A 20,580-nucleotide genomic window follows, 5' to 3' on the forward strand; every position below is an offset into this window, starting at 1 on the left:
CGATACCATGTTGATTGAATAAAGCAAAAAGCATCAGACAGGTGGGACTGAAAACATCAGGACTGATTGAAAAGAGGAAATTTTTAAATTAAGATAAATACACATTTTTATAGGGAAAGAAAGGCAGCAAAAAAACAATAAAAAAGTATATATATGTAGCAGTTGAAAATAATAATTTTAAGCAATTGGTAATAAGAAAGTAGAAGCTACTTTGCTTGAAGCTAAAGCATTCTCCTTTGAATGGGCCAAGTTTTATAATATTATTACTTGGAAAATGTATAACCTAATCCTATCATGTTACCTGATCAGTAGACAAAAATATTGATGATGTCAAAACAATGATAATGCTGTTTTTGAGCTTTTAAATTTTAGATTCATCCTTGAATAAAGCCTGGGAAAATGGGTAGTAGTTAGAGTACAAAATATTTCAGTTAGAAGAGTTTGAATGTCTAATAGTGTATGTGTAGTTGAGAGAATTTGGAAATTTGAAATCAAGGAAGAAAAGATGTACAAAAAAGAGTAACTTCAAGCAGGGGATTTGAAATACTGACTCAAGTTAATGGAACCATGCATAAATATGGAAACATATTATGCATAGTTGTAAAATAATAGTAGAATATTTAACATAATAAAATTTGAAAATGTTTGTGGAGGAGTATGAAAAGAAAGACAAGTATGATCTTTACTAGTGTCTATAAGTGCATTAGTGTGTTATTTAGAGCTGTGCTATCAACTGGCATAAAATAATAATAATAAACATTTCATTTCAGGCATGTATTAACGTCTCTGGGCTGAAGCTCTTTGTGCTCCTTGGTTTGCTACCATGTGCGCATTATTTGATAACAATAAACGGAAATAGAAAAGAAATTATAGCACAGTATTCTGAGAGTCCCTCTGGAAGAAGACTTGAAGTGCATGGGAATTACAAAATGTACTAGTTAGCGTTCCAGCTAACAAAATAACTTCTTAAATCAGAGGTTCTCAACATGCTTGCTCCTGGGAATCCAGCTGAGATTTGCAAGCCCCTTCAAGCTGTGTAAAGAGAGGCATAAGTTTATATTTTACTTTTCATAGTTTATGTAGAAAGCCACCAGTCATCCAATGGCATTGTATTTGGGGTTTTTCAAAAGTATATATGAGCATTCTTTTTTTTTTTTTTTTTCATTTTTATTAGTTGGAGCTAATTACTTTACAATATTGTAGTGGTTTTTGCCATACATTGACATGAATCAGCCATGGAGTTACATGTGTTCCCCATCCCGATCCCCCCTCCTGCCTCCCTCTCCATCCCGTCCCTCCGGGTCTTCCCAGTGCACCAGCCCTGAGCACTTGTCTCATGCATCCCACCTGGGCTGGTGGTCTGTTTCACCCTTGATAGTATACTTGTTTCAATGCTGTTCTCTCAGAACCTCCCACCCTCACCTTCTCCCACAGAGTCCCAAAGTCTGTTCTGTACATCTGTGTCTCTTTTTCTGTTTTGCATATTGGGTTATCATTACCATCTTTTTAAATTCCATATATATGCATTAGTATACTGCATTGGTCTTTATCTTTCTGGCTTACTTCACTCTGTATAATGGGCTCCAGTTTCATCCATCTCATTAGAACTGACTCAAATGAATTCTTTTTAATGGCTGAGTAATATTCCATTGTGTATATGTACCATAGCTTCCTTATCCATTCGTCTGCTGATGGGCATCTAGGTTGCTTCCATGTCCTGGCAATTATAAACACTGCTGTGATGAACATTGGGGTGCACGTATCTCTTTCAGATCTGATTTCCTCCGTGTGTATGCCCAGGAGTGGGATTGCTGGGTCATATGGCAGTTCTATTTCCAGTTTTTTAAGGAATCTCCACACTGTTCTCCATAGTGGCTGTACTAGTCTGCATTCCCACCAACAGTGTAAGAGGGTTCCCTTTTCTCCACACCCTCTCCAGCATTTATTGCTTATACAAGCATTTCTATATGGTAGATACCATTAAGTGTTTATTTATTTTATTTATTTTTTTTTTATTTATTTTTTTATTAGTTGGAGGCTAATTACTTCACAACATTTCAGTGGGTTTTATCATACATTGACATGAATCAGCCATGGAGTTACACGTATTCCCCAAATACAACCAGACACAGCTATACCTTTAGTGTTAAAGAGGTCCTTAGGTACCGGGGTACTTTACTGGGGTACTTTACTGGGGTACCTTTACCTGGTTCAGATGGATTTGATCCAAAGGATTTCTGGGCAGACAGGACAGCTCAGCTTCATCATTCTGTGACTTGAACAATTGAGAACCTCTTTGCCAACCACTTAACTATCACCATACCTGATTCAAGCTTTTCACTACAGTTCAACTTGACAGCGGTTCCTTTAAGTCCTTAACAAAGGTCAGGAAGTGGAAAACAGGCAGGGTCCTGAAAGATGTAAAGAGAAGTGAAACAATACTTTAACAATACCCTGGGGATTAAAAATAGCCTACCATGTCATTTGTTAACAAGCAAGTCAATTGTTAGAAAGACTTTAAAATATCCTTTGTTTATTGTAGGTTGTTCTGGCTTACTTTTCTCTATCAGTTCTCCTTTTAAAAAAAAAAATAACGTGTGTGTATTTCTGGTGCCTTTTGCCAATTCCCTAGAACCCTAAATACAGACCCAGTTTTCAAGTTGATTTCGGAAGTTTGTTGAGCTCTGACGCATGTTTGAGAGTCAGTTTGATATGTAGGAGGAGCATCGGTTTTTAATAAACCGGAGTTTAAATCTTGGAGCTGCAAATCGTTTATCCTAGCTATTCCTTGGTTTTTCCTTCTGTAAAACAAGGATAATAGCACACCCTTTTTAGAATTCTTTGACTAAAAATTATTTATTTCTGGGAAAGAAGACAGTGGTTTCCAGGAAACAACTGGTGAAATATTTTAATCATAGGAGGTTGCTTCTCTAATTTTATCTATTTATCTTTGGTGTGCTGGGTCTCCATTGCTGCACCTGGGCTTTGCTCTAGTTGCCATCAGGGCTCCTCCCTAATTGCCATCAGGGCTCCTCCCCAGTTGTGATCAAGGCTCCTCCCTGGGGCTCGTTGCTGGTTGTGATCGGGGTTCCTCCTCGGTTGTGCTCGGGGCTCCTCCCCAGTTGTGATCAGGGCTTCTCCCTGGGGCTCATCCCTGGTTGTGATCGGGGCTCCTTCCTGGTTGTGATCAGGGCTCCTCCTTAGTTGTGATTTGGGCTCCTCCCTGTGGCTCCTCCCTGGTTGTGATCAGGGCTCCTCCTTGGTTGTGATTGAGGCTCCTCCCCAGTTGTGATCGGGGCTCCTCCCTGGGGCTCCTTCCCAGTTGTGATCGGGGCTCCTCCTTAGTTGTGATTGGGGCTCCTCCCGAGTTGTGATCGGGGTTCCTCCCTGGGTCTCCTCCCCAGTTGTGGTCAGGGCTCCTCCCTGATTGTGATTGGGGCTCCACCTGGGTTGTGGTTGGGTCTCCTCCCCGGTTGTGATCAGAGCTCCTCCCAAATTGTGATTGGGGCTCCTCCCCAGTTGTGATCAGGGCTCTTCCCTGGTTGTGGTTGGGGCTCCTCCCTGGTTGTGATCGGGGTCCTTCCTGGGGCTCCTCCCCAGTTGTGGTCAGGGCTCCTCCCCAGTTGTGGTCAGGGCTCCTCCCTGGGGCTCCTCCCGGGTTGTGATCGGGGCTCCTCCTGGGTTGTGGTCAGGGCTCCTCCCTGGTTGTGATGCTTGGGTGCTCGTCATGATGCCTTCTGTTGTTGCAGAGCAGGGCTCTAGGGTGTGGGCTCCGTAGCTGTGGCACAGGGCTTAGTTGCCCTGCGGCGCATGGGATCTTCTGGATCAGGGATAGCGCCGCCACTTCTGCATTGACAGGCTGATTTTTACCCCCAACAGAGCCACCAGGGAAGCCGGGAAGTTGGTTCTGTTACCAAGGTTTTGACCAGTACTTCTTGGACATCCCCCATGGAGCCTTTTAAGCCTTGAACTAATTTGCCTTGTGTTGGGATCTCAATCTATACTTTTAACAAGCTCCCCAGATGATTCCTGCTGTATTGCCAGGGTTGAGAATGGTTGCCTTAAATATGTGTCATGCATTTTAAGAGCGATTATTATTTTTTATTTTTTCAACATGCAAGTTTATTTTGAATATCTACATCAAGACTCCCAAATGCAGTCAACTTCAGATGACAATGCAAATTTTCCATGCAATCGAACTGTGTGGCTTCAACCAAGAATCATGTCTTGGGGCACTTTTTTTCCTTAAAATGATTGACAGCAGCTGAGGTGGCTGCGTTTACTTATTTAATTACTTATTTCAACAATAAACCTTTTCTGAGCATTTTCTGTTTTCTGGTACTTGTTTTTCAAGGATGAGTAAAACTGACTACATCTTTTGCAGTCTTGGGAAGGGAGGACTGTAAGCAGAATATCTGGGAGGTGAATACTGTAGGACAGGATGTGGGGATGTGTGGCATGTTGTGAGAATGGGGAGGAGGGCTATTTGGCTCCGTCTGCTACGAGACCGGAGGGGCTTCTCTTGGAAAGAGAGCATTTTGGAGGAACGGGCAAGAATCACACATGTAACATGTAAGCAATAAAGATTGGAGGAAAGAAAGAACCCCACAGAAGATAAGGAGGCAATAAACCACGCCAGATTATGCAAGAACTTGCCAGTAAATCTGTATCACTGGAGCAGAATATCAGAGGCCAGAAGGAATGGGAATCAATCCAAAGACACGACCCGGGTTAGTTCGTGGAGGCAGTGCTTGCCAACACAAAATGCCTCTGATGGCGTGAGTTCCACATCGCTGGCTAATAAAAATAAGCATATGGGCCACCTATAGGGGATGGGGGAAACGTGTGTGTAAATTACTGAGGGAGCATTTCAGTGCAAGGAGCAGAATAATTCAAGGAAGTATCAAGTCTAGCCCAAACACAGAACAGAAGAAATTGAGGCCTGCCAAATTCAAAACAGTGAGAGATTTCATGTAGGGACTGTACCAACTGGTACATGAATTGGTACATAAACAATATGTATGCTTGTGTATACACACACAAAACATATGCACAGACATATTTGCATTTTAAGCAAAAATAAAGAGAAGTAAGGATATTCTCATGTGCTTAATTCCATTTATAATGTGTTATCTTGGGATTTTCATGCTAGAAGAGATCATATAAATTACTTATGGAAATGGAATTTGTTTAAAAAGAACCACCCCACACACCATTATGCATTCTTAAAGTCATTAAAGATTGATTTACAAAAGGAAACAAGTAGAAAAGCAAGAAGAAAAGGGACATTGTAAAACATGTACCCCCAAATTTATGTCTTTTCTACTTTAACCAAACATTTAAAATCAGGATAGTTGCTCACATAGCTCATATCAATGTTCCATTGTTTAATTTTTCTATAGCCTTTATAACTTTCATTTTGTGACATTTTCAAATTACCTCATCTAAATCATTTGTAGTACATATAGTATAGTGAAAGTCGCTCAGTCTTGTCCAACTCTTTGCAACCCCATGGACTACATACAGTCCAGGGAATTCTCCAGGCCAGAATACTGGAGTGGGTAGCCTTTCCCGTCTCCAGGGGATCTTCCCGACCCAGGAATCGAACCCAGGTCTCCCGTGTTGTAGGCAGATTCTTCAGGAGTTGACCCACCAGGGAAGCCCAGGAATACTGGAGTGAGTGGCCTATCCCTTCTCCAGCGGATCTTCCCGACCCAGGAATCAGAGTCTCCTGTGTTGCAGGCGGATTCTTTGCAGCTGAGCTGTGGGGATGCCCTAAATCATTTGTAGGCCCCCTGGACATGCTTCTTTCAATTCTGTCAGCCTCGTCTCTATGTATATTTCAGTTTCTGAAATGTATTTCTTCTTTCTAGGTTCTTGGGGATCACAAGACTCTTTGAAGCTAAAATTGATCATAAACCATAGGAGGCAGACAAGAAATGGTCTCAGTGATCCATTGACTGTTCCAACTTTTCCTTTTAGACACTAGCCAAGAAAATAGATTTTGATTTTCCCTTTAATCAAGAAGTCGTAGAATTAGTGCCTGAGTAAAATTTCACAGTGGTTTGTAGATCTTTTAAATTGTGTTTTCCACCAAGTCCCTTTTTAAGATGGGTTTCTTTATTTTTGGCTGCACCGGATCTTCGTTGCTTTGAGCAGGCGCTCTCTCGGCGCGGTGGCTGGGGGCAGGTCTCCAGTCGCGGTGCGCACGCGTCTCGCTGAGGCTTGTCTGCGGGGCGCAGGCTCTGGGGCGCAGGCTCAGTAGCTGGGGCGCCGGGGCTCAGTTGCTCCGTGGCAAGTGAAATCTGCCCGGAGCAGGGATGCAACCCACGTTGCCTGCATTGGCAGATGTGTTCTCACCCACCGTGCCACCAAGGATGTCCAGTTTGTGGACTTTTATGTTGCCTATTCAGTGTGTTTTGGGTTGACTCTTGTACCCCACCCCCCAAAGTTTGTTATAATCCTAACTCCCAGTACATTAGAGTGTGACCTTATTTGGAAATAGTCACTTTACAGAGATAATCAATTTCAAATGAGTTCACAAGAGTGGTCCCTAATCACATATGGCTGGTACTCTGATAATAAGGAGAAATTTGGACACAGAGACACACTCAGGAAGAATGGGATGTGAAGATGGAGAATTAGAGGGATGCGACTATAGGCTAAGGGTTGCCAAGGATTGCTGGCAAGACACCAGAAGCTAGGGAGAGCCGGGAGGAATTCTTCTTACAGACTTCAGAGGACGTAAGTATGGTTTGCCAGCATCTTGATTTTGAGCTTCTAACCTCCAAGACTATGAGGTAATGAATTTCTGTTGATGTAAGCTGCTGGTCCCTTTTTACAGCAACACTAGGAAATTAACGTATGGTTAAAATATTTGAAAGGAAGGATTAAAAGGTCAATCAATATCATGCCTTGTTGTTGTAATTGTTTCCATCCATCCATACTACATCTTTCCATCCATCCATCCAACCATCCTCCCATCCACCCATCTGTCCATCCACACAGCCATCTTTCCATCCATACCTACATCTGTCCATCCATCCATCCATCCATCCATCTGATAGCATTATAATTTTGAAAAGAATTTAACAAAAGTAGCAAGGACATAATTTCAGATTAAGAGGGGAAAACCCTTCATTCAGACACCCATGATTTGTATACAAAAATGTTCTGTCCTCTCTGTCTTTTCACTTCAGATTCCAACACCCGACCCGCATTTCAGTGACCTGCAGAGAAGCCAGATGTGATTGTGAACTTCTGGTGCAGCTGGTAGTTTAATGAATTTCTGAAATTTATCCTCCAGCCCAATCCACAACACTAACTCTCTGGGGTGTTCTTTGTAAATGGAGTCCCAGCTCTAGAGTTGTTAGATTTTATTACTTAGACCTTATTCAGAGACAGGCCTATTGAACCTTGGATAACGTGACTTCTGGCTCAGGCAGCCCCATAGGCATGCATTGTCTTCCAAAGAGGTTTTGCCATTTAAGTCCATCAGAAACAGGATTCCAATAAAAGCACTTGAGTCAGATTCTGTCCCTGTATTGCTGATAACAGGGTGTCCGAATTGTCCAAATTAAGGACTGGAGTCTTCCCCACAGGGTGATATTAGTGTGATCAGTCAGCAGTCTTCCCTTTTAAAGACACTTAATATTCTTCTGGTCTGACAAAAAATTTCCCATTGCAGAAAAAGCAGGCCCATCTATAGAAGGAAATCACTTTCTTTTCTTCCATTTTTTCCTCTGATTATTTTCTTCTCTCTTTATATACGTTTTCTCATTATAGAGGAGATATGTCAATAAGATTTAAATATATATTAATCTCCACTGGGTTCCAGGAAAACAAATGAGAACCATAGGGGATGAGAACATGGGTGACACGTAGCCCTTACCCAACTCACTGAAGATACCACATACAGATGGTTTTTAAAGATGAACAGGTTTAAACTTCCATGACGAGACATGTGTCAGTAATACTGCCACAAACTCAATTAAAAATCAAGGAACTATACTCAATATCTTGTAATAATCTATAAAGTAAAATAATCTGTAAAATTATATATGTTACATACAATAATGAACTGATCTGCAAAACAGCAATAGACCCACAGACAAAGGGAACAAACTTGCTGTTCCCCAAGGGGAAGGAGGCTGGAGGGATAAACCGACGGATTCGGGATGAGCAGAGATACCCACTGCTAGACCTGGACTAGATGAACAGCAGACTACTCTACGGCACAGGGAATTAGACTCAGTGTTTCATCATAACCTGTAATGAGAGAGAATCTTAGTAAGAATATACGTATGTGTATGTGTGTGTGTGTGACTGACTCACTTTGCTGTATGCCTGAAACTAATAGTGTCATGAATCAAATATGTCAATATTTTTTTAATTAAAAAAAAGGAAAAAAATCTCAGAGTGCAGCTACCTGTGGGAATTGCACGACAGAGCCATGATACATTGGTTGATGCAATTTGCCGGAGCACATAAATGATTCCAAGAAAAATAATATCTTACGACCCCTTCAAGCTCATCATGCTTTACTTTGAACTCTCTATTTCACATTATTAGTCTGCTCGGAGAACATTAGGGAAAATAGCCATGGCAGAAAGCTACTGAAAGGTCTCTTCCATTTGGACATGTCCTGAGTACTTGGAGAGCATCCAAATGGCTTGGCACATTTAAGTTCAAGCACTGGTTTTCTGAGCAGAATCAGCTTCTCCTGAGCTGAGCAGAACTGTGTGTCTGTTAGCCTCTGCCTGGGAAGATCCCCGGTGGGGAAATGGCCTGACGTTGGCATGTAAAGTATGAAGAGAACCAGTGACCCATTGCTTCAGTGCTTAAATGAACCTGTGTCTAGAAACGAGTTCATAAGTGAATGTACTGAGTCCCGCGTGGCGGCTGCCAGCTGCAGACTCTGCTCGGAGCGTCTCTACCCCTGCTGTATGTATCACGGGGTCATTAGTCCACATGCTTTCACCCCTGATAAACTCTCCTCACTCCTCATGCATAAGGTTCCCTTGTGAACCCAGGTTTTCTCACTGCTGCGGTTAACACCATTCCAAGACTGATGTTAAGTTTTTATATCAGGCTTCAGTAATATTCAATTTGTGTTTCAGCAACTCAGCAGCCGTGTGGTGGGCCCGGGCCCAGGTGGGAGGCACCCCGTTAATTCCCAGGTGCAAAGAGCACAGGGATGCAGCCCGCCTTGGCTCTCCCCCTTTTGGGTGAGACACGAGATGAGAGAGGGCTTCAGATGGGGCAGTGGAGTGGCCTGAAGGATGAGTTGGGGACCTGGCCTCTCTGAAGGAGGTCCGCTGAGAATTCTGGTAGAAGAGATGGGTTCTATCTGGAGTCCCGAGAAGTAGGTGGGCATTAGTCAGGGGAAGATGAAGCAGAAGGTGTGGGGAAAGGGTTTTCAAGGCAGAGGAAGAGGCATGTGCAGAAGACTCGAGGGTAAAAGAAAGCTGGGTGCATTGAAAAATTGATTGTGCCCTTGTGCCTGCTTAATGTATCCTTAATTTCCTACTTAAATGTATCAAATTAGCAGACTTGAGCTTGACCTGATTAGTGAGCACGACGGAAAAAGCTTACCTCTAGTTGAATGAATGCATCTGTGAAGTGAGCTCACACGTGTCCTTTGCTGTTGGGCAAAAGCAGAGAAACCAGGAGACTTCACAGGCAGCCTCCCTCCAGCCCTTCTCAGAGCTGTGTCTTGGTCTTGGGTGATTGGTGTTCCTGTCAAATTCCCTGCCTACCTAAACCTCAGAATAAGGGGGAATGCTGAAGTCCTTGATAGGAATGGGGATACCATGGGAGCAGGCACATGTTTGCAAAAAGGCAACTAATGATACATTTAAGACGCATGCACTTTTTGGGTATGGAAATTATGTGTCTGTTTTTACAAGAGGGCAAAAGTTGCAAGTTTTCTCAAATGGAAAAATTTGTTGAAGAGACGCAATTATTATAATTTTTAATAATGTGTAAGTCATATAATGGAGAAGGAAATGGCAACCCACTCCAGTATTCTTGCCTGGAGAATCTCATGGACAGAGGAGCCTGGTGGGCTAGAGTCCATGGGGTCACAGAGTCAGACACCACTAAGCAACGAACACACACACGTATGAGTCATATAAACACACAGTTCACTAGTTCATAGTCGACGGGATAAACTGTGTGTCACTTAATATTCAGTTCGGTTCAGTCGCTCAGTCGTGTCCAACTCGCTGCGACCCCGTGGGCTGCAGCACGCCAGGCCTCCCTGTCCATCACCACCTCCTGGAGCCTGCTCAAACTCACGTCCATCGAGTCAGTGGCGCCACTTTATGTTACAGGGTCACAGACTCCAGGACAGTGGATATCACAAAGCTTTATTGTGGTGCTGGATGGGGGGGCCAGAGTGGGAAGCTGTGCTTCTTACCACTTCTGTGATGTTAGGCCGTGGGCAATGAGAGCTCCTCGGTAGGGTGCTAGGCTAGAAGCAATGCTTACAAGCACAGATACGCCGTGAGGGCCAGCAAGTGTGACCTTAGCCTGAATGTCACAGGTCACTGTCACCTAGAAACACCAGCTGGAAGAGGCAGCCTTTGTATTTCTAGATTTCTAAACATCCTGGCATTTAAATTCTTACTCTTTGGTATGAAAACCAAAGCCACAGTACTGATAGGTACAGAGAGAGAGGAGGTCTCTTGGAGCAGGAAAGGTAAAGTTAGGTTTAAGCCCCATCCATCCTCTCTGAAAACGCAGCAGCACCCTAGAAAAGGGAATTGGGAAGGGAACCTCAGCTGACTTACCTGAGGCTGGCCCTAGTCACTCATCTACAAATCAATTTAGCAGAAAGCCCAGAGGGGGGACGAGGGAAAAGCAAGGCCTGGGAAAGAAATGCAAAGATCCTTAAACCTGAAATGAAGGAAAACATATTCATTTGGCTTTAAATAAGGCCTTAGGCTGAGTTTGAAATTGAATTTTACTCTAGAGTTGGGGTGAGCATATCAATAGCTGGTGTATCATTCTTCACTTTTGTGTGTTGGCTTGGGGAATGTTGGATAATGTATTTGGAAAATGTTAGCTTTCAAAATATCCCACTTTAGGTATTATATAAATATATCTTAAAATACCATGTAGCTTTTACCATTTCTTTTTAGTTTTTAACTCAGGGCTGCATGGGTTCAGTGAAATGTCCAACTGTGATTTCTGGGTATTACATTTTTAGTTTAATGACTTTACTTTTGCACAAAAGCTTACATTATATTCATATTCATATAAGTTTTATTTTACAGGATCACATTTTTTAAACTGTGTGTGTTGAACAAAGATGCTAAATTTAAAAACAAACAAAAGCTTTGGTTATATTATTTTAGAAATAGTTACTTAAAGCAGATAATTTGTTTTGTGGGACATCGCAGAGAATTTGTTAGATGTGCACTGTGAATGCCCAGGCTATGGTGCCCAGGTTTCCTGCAACGTATCTGACCTTTCTTATTTCTTATTCTTACTTCTCCTTTTTTCCTATTTCTTCTTTTTTCTCCCCTGCACACATTGCATTTCTTGAGACTGACTTTGTAGACAGATCCCTAGTGATGATACACATACACACAATAAAGTATATGATTATTGTGACAGATCAGACCTGTTGGTTCAGAGAGAGAACCGGCACACGTGACTCTCTTGTTGCGCAGAGCGTTTGATTGCCGCGCGTCTGAGTTTGCATCCACAGCCTGTGTGCCGTCCTCAGCCTGTCTGACTCTGGATCCCGTGGACTGTAGCCCTCCAGACCCCTCTGTCCCTGGGATCCTCAGTGCTCAATGGTGGTGTGTTTGGGCAAAATGAACCAAGTGGCTGTACGTGTCCCCGAGTGGCCGCAGGCGCACGTTTAGTTATTCACCATGTGTTGCGCTCAGTCGCTGAGTCGAGTCTGACTCTCAGTGACCCACGGACGGTAGCCCGCCAGGCTCCTGTGTCCATGGGGTTCTCCAGGAAAGAATACTGGAGTGGGTTGCCATTTCCTTTGCCACCATAGACCACGTGGTATCACTTAGTTACCTGTTTAACAGCAGAAATTACTTAGATTTAGCCCTTTTAAATTCCGTGTTGTAACTGGTTTTCCGTATATTTGTAGATGTATCTATTAAAGAGGTGAGTGTGATTTACGTTCATTACTGAAGGCATTAAACTCTTGTCATTTTGTTGTACTAGGTTCCTGAAATAATAATAGAATTACTCGTGGTGGTGTAACTATAGTTGTTGATTTCATCATTAAAGGATAATTCAGTGTTGTTTTTTTTTTTAATCTATATTGGAAAATAAGGTTGCCTTTGAAGAAGAACACATTTTAAACTTTGCATTTTAAAGTTTGATTTTATAGCTATAGTGATCAGAACAATATTCAGTTCAAAAAAAAAAAAGAATTAAATCTAGAGAATATGCCACATTTGCCTAAAGTGTCTGCTTCTAAAATACCTCCTACGCTGATTTGGATTGAATGCAGTGAGCGAAAGTGACCAACATTACTGAAAGACAAAAATAAAAAGCTACTCTCAAAATATGATAAACTTAAAACTATGTATTTTCAGAGAGCATCTTTAATATAAATATGTCATTAATTTTTATTTCACAGTGTCATTATAAAGGGGCGTCAGTATTCCTGAATAGAGTATAGGTGTAATTCACCTGATCCCTAAGAGAAATGGACCCTGTTTGTGCAGATGGAACAGATGCAACAGAAATGGTGAGGCAGCTGCCTCTAAATTGGCACCTCTTTCAGCTTTTTACTTCCCCTTAGTTGTTGGGCAGAAAGGAAGCTGTCCCCAAAGCTCTCTGTTGTCACAGAAGCATTGTGATGGCAGTTGTGAGCGGTGTCAGAGGGACTCGGGGAGGCAGGAGGCGGACTCTGAAGTATCCTGCCCTCACTCAGCCCTGTGGCTGCTGGCTCTCAGGTTCTGCCCATGGTCCACTTCGGTTCTGAGGAAACAGGGGTGAGGTGGGTCTTAGGAAAGTTTTGACTTAACTGGGGTGGGAGACAGGGCGGTGTATGTAGAGAAGAATCCTGTACCATGCCCTATGACCTTTCAGATGAGTACTCTAGGTTCAAACTAAGAAAAGTAACCTGTAACTTTATGTTAATTTTTAATGTTTGGATTTAGATGCAGAACTGAATTTAGAAATGAGCTTGGGTCATGTATTAATATTTGAAAAACTTATAGAATTTACTGGAAACAATTCATTCATCAGCTAATGTGTGGATAAACACATTAGAGTGAAAGTGAAAGTCAGTCACTCAGTCATGTCCAACTCTGTGACCGCATGGACCAGAGCCTGCCAGGCTTCTCTGCCCATGGGATTCTCCAGGCGTGAATTCTGGAGTGGGTTGCCATTCCCTTCTCTAGAGGGATCTACCAGACCCAGGGATTGAACCTGGTCTCCTGCGTGGCAGGCGAATTCTTTAAAGTCTGAGCCACCAGTGAAGCACACACTGGGTTCACCCATACAAAGTGCTGCTCAGTTCAGTTCCGTTCAGTCGCTCAGTCGTGTCCGACTCTTTGTGACCCCACGAACCGCAGCATGCCAGGCCTCCCTGTCCATCACCAACTCCCGGAGTCCACCCAAACCCATGTCCATTGAGTCGGTGATGCTATCCAACCATCTCATCCTCTGTCGTCCCTTTCTCCTCCCACCTTCAATCTTTCCCATCATCAGGATCTTTTCAAATGAGTCAGCTCTTCACATCAGGTGGCCAAAGTATTGGAGTTTCAGCTCCAACATCAGTCCTTCCACTGAACACCCAGGACTGATCTCCATTACTCAGCAGTAAAAAGGAATGTTACCAATGCATGCAACAACATGGGTGAATCTTAAAAACATCATGCTGACTGAAAGATGCCAGACACGGAAGATCATATGGTGTATGACTCTGTTTGTATGAACTTTGAGGAAAGGAAAAAATATAGTTAGAGAAGGCAGAGCAGTGATTTCACCAGGTGGGGTGGGAGGCATGAATTGACCTCAAAAGGAAACTTTATGGGTAATGGAAATGTTCTATGAGGTAATTATTAAGACTGTATCTATTTGTCAAATCTCATCAAACTGTAAATTTAACATTAGTGAGCTTTATTGTATTTAAATTAAAATTAAAACTCGTTGAAAAGAATGTATGGTATAATTCACTAGTTGGGGAGGGGATCCTAGAATTTGTTAAATCCTGGAAGTGACCAGAAAAATTGTGGGACAGCTGAGCTTCATCCAAAATCTGGGATGAACATCAGGAAAAATGTAAAGTGGTGATGGACGCTAAAAATGAGAACCCATGAGTTCTTCTTGATCACAGCTGTTTAGTATAAAGACCATCCAGCCTAGTGCTTAGCACCTAGGGGCACTTAATAAAATACTGAGCACTGTCATTTCTTTGTTGGTGCTATTATTGTTATTATTTAGAACAGTGCATTATGAGTGTCTAGACAACATTATAGAAGTTGTGACTAGAGAAAACCTTTATCCTACCTACTGGTGGAAAGAGTCTATGAGTTAACTGGTACTGATGACTTGAAATACACAAAAGGAGGTAGAATTTATCAGTGACTGGTTTAGGCTAATTAGTGAACTGTGATGTATCACAGAAGCACATAGAGCATCTTTCACAGACTTATTCTGAGCTGTTGTGTGTATCAAATCTTGTCTGAACTGACTCAGACCATGGTGAAGACTCTCAGAAGAACTTTGTATCGAATGAGAGTTAACAGTTCCAAAGTCTGCAAGCATTCAGCAGAATCAGTGGCTGGTGTATGACATTGAAATCATTTTGGAATGTTTTTTGGATATGTGAGAGACAGAAAGTGCCAACAAGGACTGTAGGAATATGAGGCTCCTGTTACCCTAATCATCACATACATATACACAAAAGAGAAACTATAATAGCCAAGATTTATTGACTTTCAATGTGCCTGGCACTGTACTGCGCTAAGTGATTTCAAGAATTATTATGACTAAACTTCATCACAAGCTTAAGAGATACATGCAAAAGAGCACAGAGATTGTGCAAGTTTTAAGAAGACAATCAAAGTTTGATTCTAACATTTGGGAACCGTGGATGAGGACCCTGAAACAAACCTTGGTGACATTCCATTTTACCAGCGTTGGATTGCTACCATCATGCTTGGGTGTCCCGTGTCCTGTCCTGGGAGTGGGATGCAGAGAAAGAACTGACATCTGGACCAAACTCTCTGACCTCCAAGTATGAGCCCATAGGAGAGCAGTATGTGTTTGGTGATCAGTCAGTGATTGTGGAAAGAACCCATAGTTCCACATTTTTGAGTTCTTAGAAAGCAGAATTTGTGTGCAAGTAACCCTTGATTTTTCAAAGTTTGTCTTTTATCACTTCGCTTTGACCAAAGACCTGTATTAGTACCTGTTTTCACTAACCAAAGCAAATCCGAAGATTTACAAAAAAAAAAAGAAGGACAAATGGTGGAAATGGTGTCCAGCTTTGTTTTTGCAACAGCCCTTATTGAGGCGGCACAGACCCTGATCAGCAGGTTGGTGTTGCCAGCTCTTTCTCCAGGGAAGCACGCGCAGCGTCTCAGCGGCCAGCCACCAAGGCTTTGCGCTGTATCTCTGAACCTCTGTGCTTTATCGCCATTTGCATTTTGCAGCCGTTAGCAAGATGGGTGCTAAAGGTAGTGGCTTCTCCTTTCAGAAAGCAGGGGAAACCCATGCTAGATTCTCTAGGCAGAGAAGATACCAAACACAGCAGAAGGTTAATTATCCATTTTCGTCTATTTTGAAGTCCATTTGAGGCAATGGTACAGACTCAATGCTGTGTAAGATTTCACACAGTCACGATAACTTGAGTTTTGATAAATCTTTAATTATATAGGAGGGTTATCAAACTGGGACCATTGTGGATCCTCAATGAGAGAAGCGGTTAGCATGCAGACTCTAATGGGTACATTTATCATTTCTTTATCACACTGTGCTTCCGACTCATTGTTGTCTATTTTCTAAGAAAGTGGAAATGCCGTTTCTTAGAATAAAAATGTTCTTTCTAGTGCAAGCAGTAGATTGAAGCTATCCAGATTGGTTCTTTAATGAAACAGGCAACATTCCAATGGAACTGACAAGCTTTATTTCCATTTGTTGTATTTTTTTTGTCATTACAGATGGACCCGATTCAGAAAGCTGTAATAAATCATACTTTCGGGGTTCCTCTTCCTCATCGAAGAAAGCAGATCATTTCGTGCAACATTTGCCAGTTGAGATTTAATTCTGATGTAAGTTTACCGTTTAGTATTCACTGAAAAAATGCAGTTTGCTGTTCTAACCTTGCAGAAGAGATTTCTGAAACATTTTTCTCCAGTGATTGATGTCAAAATTCAAGGATAACATTTTAACTCCTGATGTGCTTTAATTTTGGAGTTTGTTATATTATGTTTGGTCATTTTCTATAGAAAAATCACACCTAAGCAAACTGCACTTGCGCTTTAATGGTATTTTTTAGTCTCCCAGGAACGCCAAATTTAGATAACACACTTGTTTTTGGGGAACAGTCAAAATTTAGGACTAATGAGATTTTCAATAAATAACGTCTCTGAAATAAGGTAGGTCCCAGGTGATATTTCAAGGCCATGGTTTTGACGTTGTGAATTCTCTTCTCCTGCTTTGATGACGCTTAATTCCAGGTCGGCTCTGGTGCCTTTAACTGTTTTTGTGTTACAGATCTCCAGTCCCCGACCTAGAAGGACTAGCATTTTAACAGGCGATTCTAAAGACCTCAAAGGAGCCCAGCCCCTAATGAGTAGAAGTTAGGAGGAAACATGGCAGGAGGGAGATAATGCAGACCTGACCCTTCGCATGTTATTCACAGAGAGAGAGGTGCATCTTTTATACCTTTTCTAAGAGTCAAGGTTGACTCTGGATTCAACACAGAAGCTAATTTGGCTTGCAGCCCGTATGGAAACTACTGCCACTCCTCAACCTGCCCTGGTGTGGAGTTGGTCCTGAGATAACAGAAAAGAAAAGGAATGCAGGTTTGGAAGGAACAAAAATTGAACATTTGTGGGTGCGCTTGGCAAACAGAGGACCCCAGCCTGTCAGTGTGACCCCTCCAGGGTGCCATGAGCTGGCCCTAAATTGATGTGCTGTATGGAGATGACCAAACAAATCTGGGTTCTAGAGAATGTTAGGCCTTCTAGCATTTAATCACCCTAGGCAAATAAGTCCCTTAGGTGATATGATGATGAGGGTCGCATATGAGATAATCAGGCAGAGGAAATAGACGTGTCACAAAAAGAGTGGCTTTTTCCTTCTATGAGAATATTTCATTTTGTATAAATTTTGCTATTGTCTTATGATCTCATCCTTAAACTGGTACAATCACCAGGGTAATTTTATAACATTCCTTCTGCTGACTTCAAAACATGGAGAGGAGTCTGCCTGCATAGCACTCGAATGGGCTACTATTAATATTGAAAGAATACAGTAAGCATACAGCATTTTATTTGAAAGGTTGTCTTTTGTTTTTGTTTGTTTGTTTCATTGTTTGTTTTTTAATAATTAGCACCTTGATTTGAATTTTAAGAAAATTACTATAGTTTGACTTACAAGTATTTCAAGTGATTAGTATTATGTAATATTCTCTCCCAGCTGGTACACAAAAAGTTTCCCTGACATACAAACAAGAGTTCTGAACTTAGTAGTGCAGTCCTGATCATTTTTCGATACTCGGCAAGCAGTTGTACATTTCCATAATTGTTGAGTGTATCCTTCTTTATTCTGATATTTCACTTTGGAACTGATTGGATGATGTTGAGGAAGTCTTTCAGGAGCCACATTTGCACTCTTTACATCTAATGGGGCTCCTTCAAATATCAAGCTTTCTGCCAACAGTTTCACTGCTAATGTTTTTGTCCATGTTAAGGAAACTTCCTGTAAACTGAAGTCTTAGAGATTTCAAGCTTATTTAACCCAATCTCCCACATATTGAAAGAAAACCATTGGCCAGATCAAGACTAAGTCTGTGGGTTGACAACCTCCAGTAATGGGTAGCTCACCACTTCAAGACAGTTGATCCTTTTTTTTTTTTAATATCTTTTTAAGTGTTTCTACTAACCTTCCAGATGGATATCAAAATCAGATTGAAAAAAAAAAAAAACTAGATATGCTTAGGAAACACTATATTATGATTATTAACATAAGCAACATAATAAAAATAAAGATTTGCATACTTCTTTTCTAAAACGTAAAGTTATTTTATTTCCATCATAAGAGAGGATAAAAAAAATGTATTTGTGTTCATTTGCTAATGAATTTTCAAGGTGATATAGGGACCAGGATGTATCTTTTAGGGAAATAGGTTCTCACTCTCACAACTTTGCTTTCAGATTCCTCTAAAAGGAAAAGTCCTGCGGTGTTTGGAGGTGTGACACGTATCAGTGTCACATAACTGAGCAGTTGCAGGCTTGACTACTGGTTAGATGCTGCTGTGTTCATCTTTTTTTGCTGCCCTAACAGAGTGCCACACCTTTAGTGTCTTAAGGTGACTCTGCTGTGGGACCGCGTAGTTCTGGAGCTGAGAGTCAGAATGGGTCTCACAGGGCCGGAAGCAGGGTGTCAGCAGGGTGATGGCCCTGTGGGGGCCCTGGGGAGATTTCAATTCCTTGTCTTTCTTTTCTAGAAGCTGCCCTCTTTCCTTGGCCTGATACCCACTCCCACCCTCAAGACTACAAGGCCGATTGAGCTCATCTCATACGGAATCACTCTCTCTTCTGCCTTACCCTCCACATTTAAGGACCTTTGTGATCACAGTGGCCCCACCTAGATAATCCAGAATAACTTTTCTATTTTAAATTTAGCAACATATCCATCATTCCAGGGATTAGGACCTAAATATCCCTGTCATGCCTTCAGTAGACACTCATGTGGATGTTTGATTCAGCTTTGGCCTGAATAACATGGCCACCTGAATGTGTCAAATATTCGCACAGTCCAGTTCTCTGATCTGTGCAAATGGGACGCATGCCTTCACTGCCCTTATTTACATTTTTCCTTGTCTTGAACCTTGAATATAAATTTACTATGCTGTGCACATTTTTTAAATTATATTTTTTTATGTAGGAAGTTCCAATATTATTGAGTTTATGAATGGCATAGCAACCTATTAACTATGATGTACAAGCAAAATATAATTATTGCAAAATTGAAATATAGGAGTGGAAACTCCTTTAGAGACCTTAAAAATGTCTCTATGGCATTATGATGTCAATAAAGGGAAACTAATGTGCTGAAAATATAAGATTTGTTTATTCATTGACTGGTCATATCTATAAATACCAATTTCATGAAATATTTAATACTGAATGCCACGATAAATTGGATTTATGATCCATTCATTCATATATAAATGTCTCAAAATAAAGAGAAAATACATATATATGTGCATATAGATCATTTTATTCTTCAAAAGCTTTAAATCCCAATAAAACTGCCTGTTTGCTCTTTCCACGTATATCAAGCATTTATCATCCTGTTTCCATTCTTAAACCTAGAATCTGGAAAAGTGACGCTGTAATTCACTTGTATGCTTGGTTGAATCCTCTGTCACATAGGAAAGTATTTTTGCCTTATGAACCTTTTTACATTTCAAAGCTTCTTCCTCTTCCAATGAAAATAATAGCTTGTAGTTCTTTTCATCTCTGCATCATGAAAATTCAATTTCCTTCCCCTCTAAGCTTTTATTTATTTTTTTAACCCTTCGTGTTATAAAGCCTGTAGTTTGGTGTTATACCATACATGTTTCCTGTGCGGTACATTTTCCATTTTTCACCCTATGGATATTTTTCTAAGTAGCACATTATATTGTATGCATTTTAAATCAGATTACCTTCTCCTGGTGCAGGCATTCACTTTGGGGAAAAAATGAAACTCTTTTTGGCATTTATGTGGGACACACATGGAGTTATGCAAAAAGGCTTCCAATTAAAGAATGAAAAGTTGTCATTTGACCAATTATTTTATCAACATCTTAAAATAAGTGTAAATTACCATTGGCCTGGACCAGTTAGTAAGTGTGCCTTTGAAAGACAACTTACAGCAAGTCCAGCATGGCTGTGAGATTATTAAGTGAGGTAGAGAATGATTAATTACTCAATGACTGTTTACAGAATGGAAAATAAGATCTCAGGCTCCGAAACTGAGGGATCACAAACTTGTAGCATCTAAGCGTCACTCTGGTGGCCGTCCCCCAAACAGCACTTACTGGTATGTTAGAGACAGAAGAAAGCTTGCTAATTTCAAGGTGGAAACTAAGGCATGAAGCACGGAGAAGGCTTGTCCAAGGCTGCATGGCAGAGGCTGGCCACGCCGGGTTGGTGTGAGTGTCCAGGCCGTTTCTGCCTCACCTGCTCCAGGCAGGGTGGCACGTCCACCCAGAGAGCCAGCCTCCCCTTCAGAGATGGGGTGGCTGGTGTCCTGAGTGTCTCCCGCCCAGCCGTCCCAGAGAGAGGGTCCCAGGCCTCCTTGCCTGGTGGAATGACCTGGGCAGGCAGTCCACTGTGCTGGGCCGTCCTCCCTGTGGGCTCCGCTCCCTGCGGG

General features: G+C 41.7%; 1 protein-coding gene across 3 annotated transcripts in view; it reads left to right on the top strand.

Moving 5' to 3' along the window:
• Positions 1-20,580, top strand: part of ZNF385D (zinc finger protein 385D) — a 921,658-nt gene that overhangs the window by 760,366 nt on the left and 140,712 nt on the right. For all 3 annotated transcript variants that reach the window (XM_043454129.1, XM_043454131.1, XM_043454130.1), the window contains one exon: positions 16,152-16,262. In XM_043454129.1, the coding sequence (XP_043310064.1) occupies positions 16,152-16,262 (111 nt within the window). The remainder of the gene's footprint in view (positions 1-16,151; positions 16,263-20,580) is intronic.

Source organism: Cervus canadensis, chromosome 31, assembly GCF_019320065.1.
Source record: "Cervus canadensis isolate Bull #8, Minnesota chromosome 31, ASM1932006v1, whole genome shotgun sequence".
Classification (NCBI taxonomy): domain Eukaryota; kingdom Metazoa; phylum Chordata; class Mammalia; order Artiodactyla; family Cervidae; genus Cervus; species Cervus canadensis.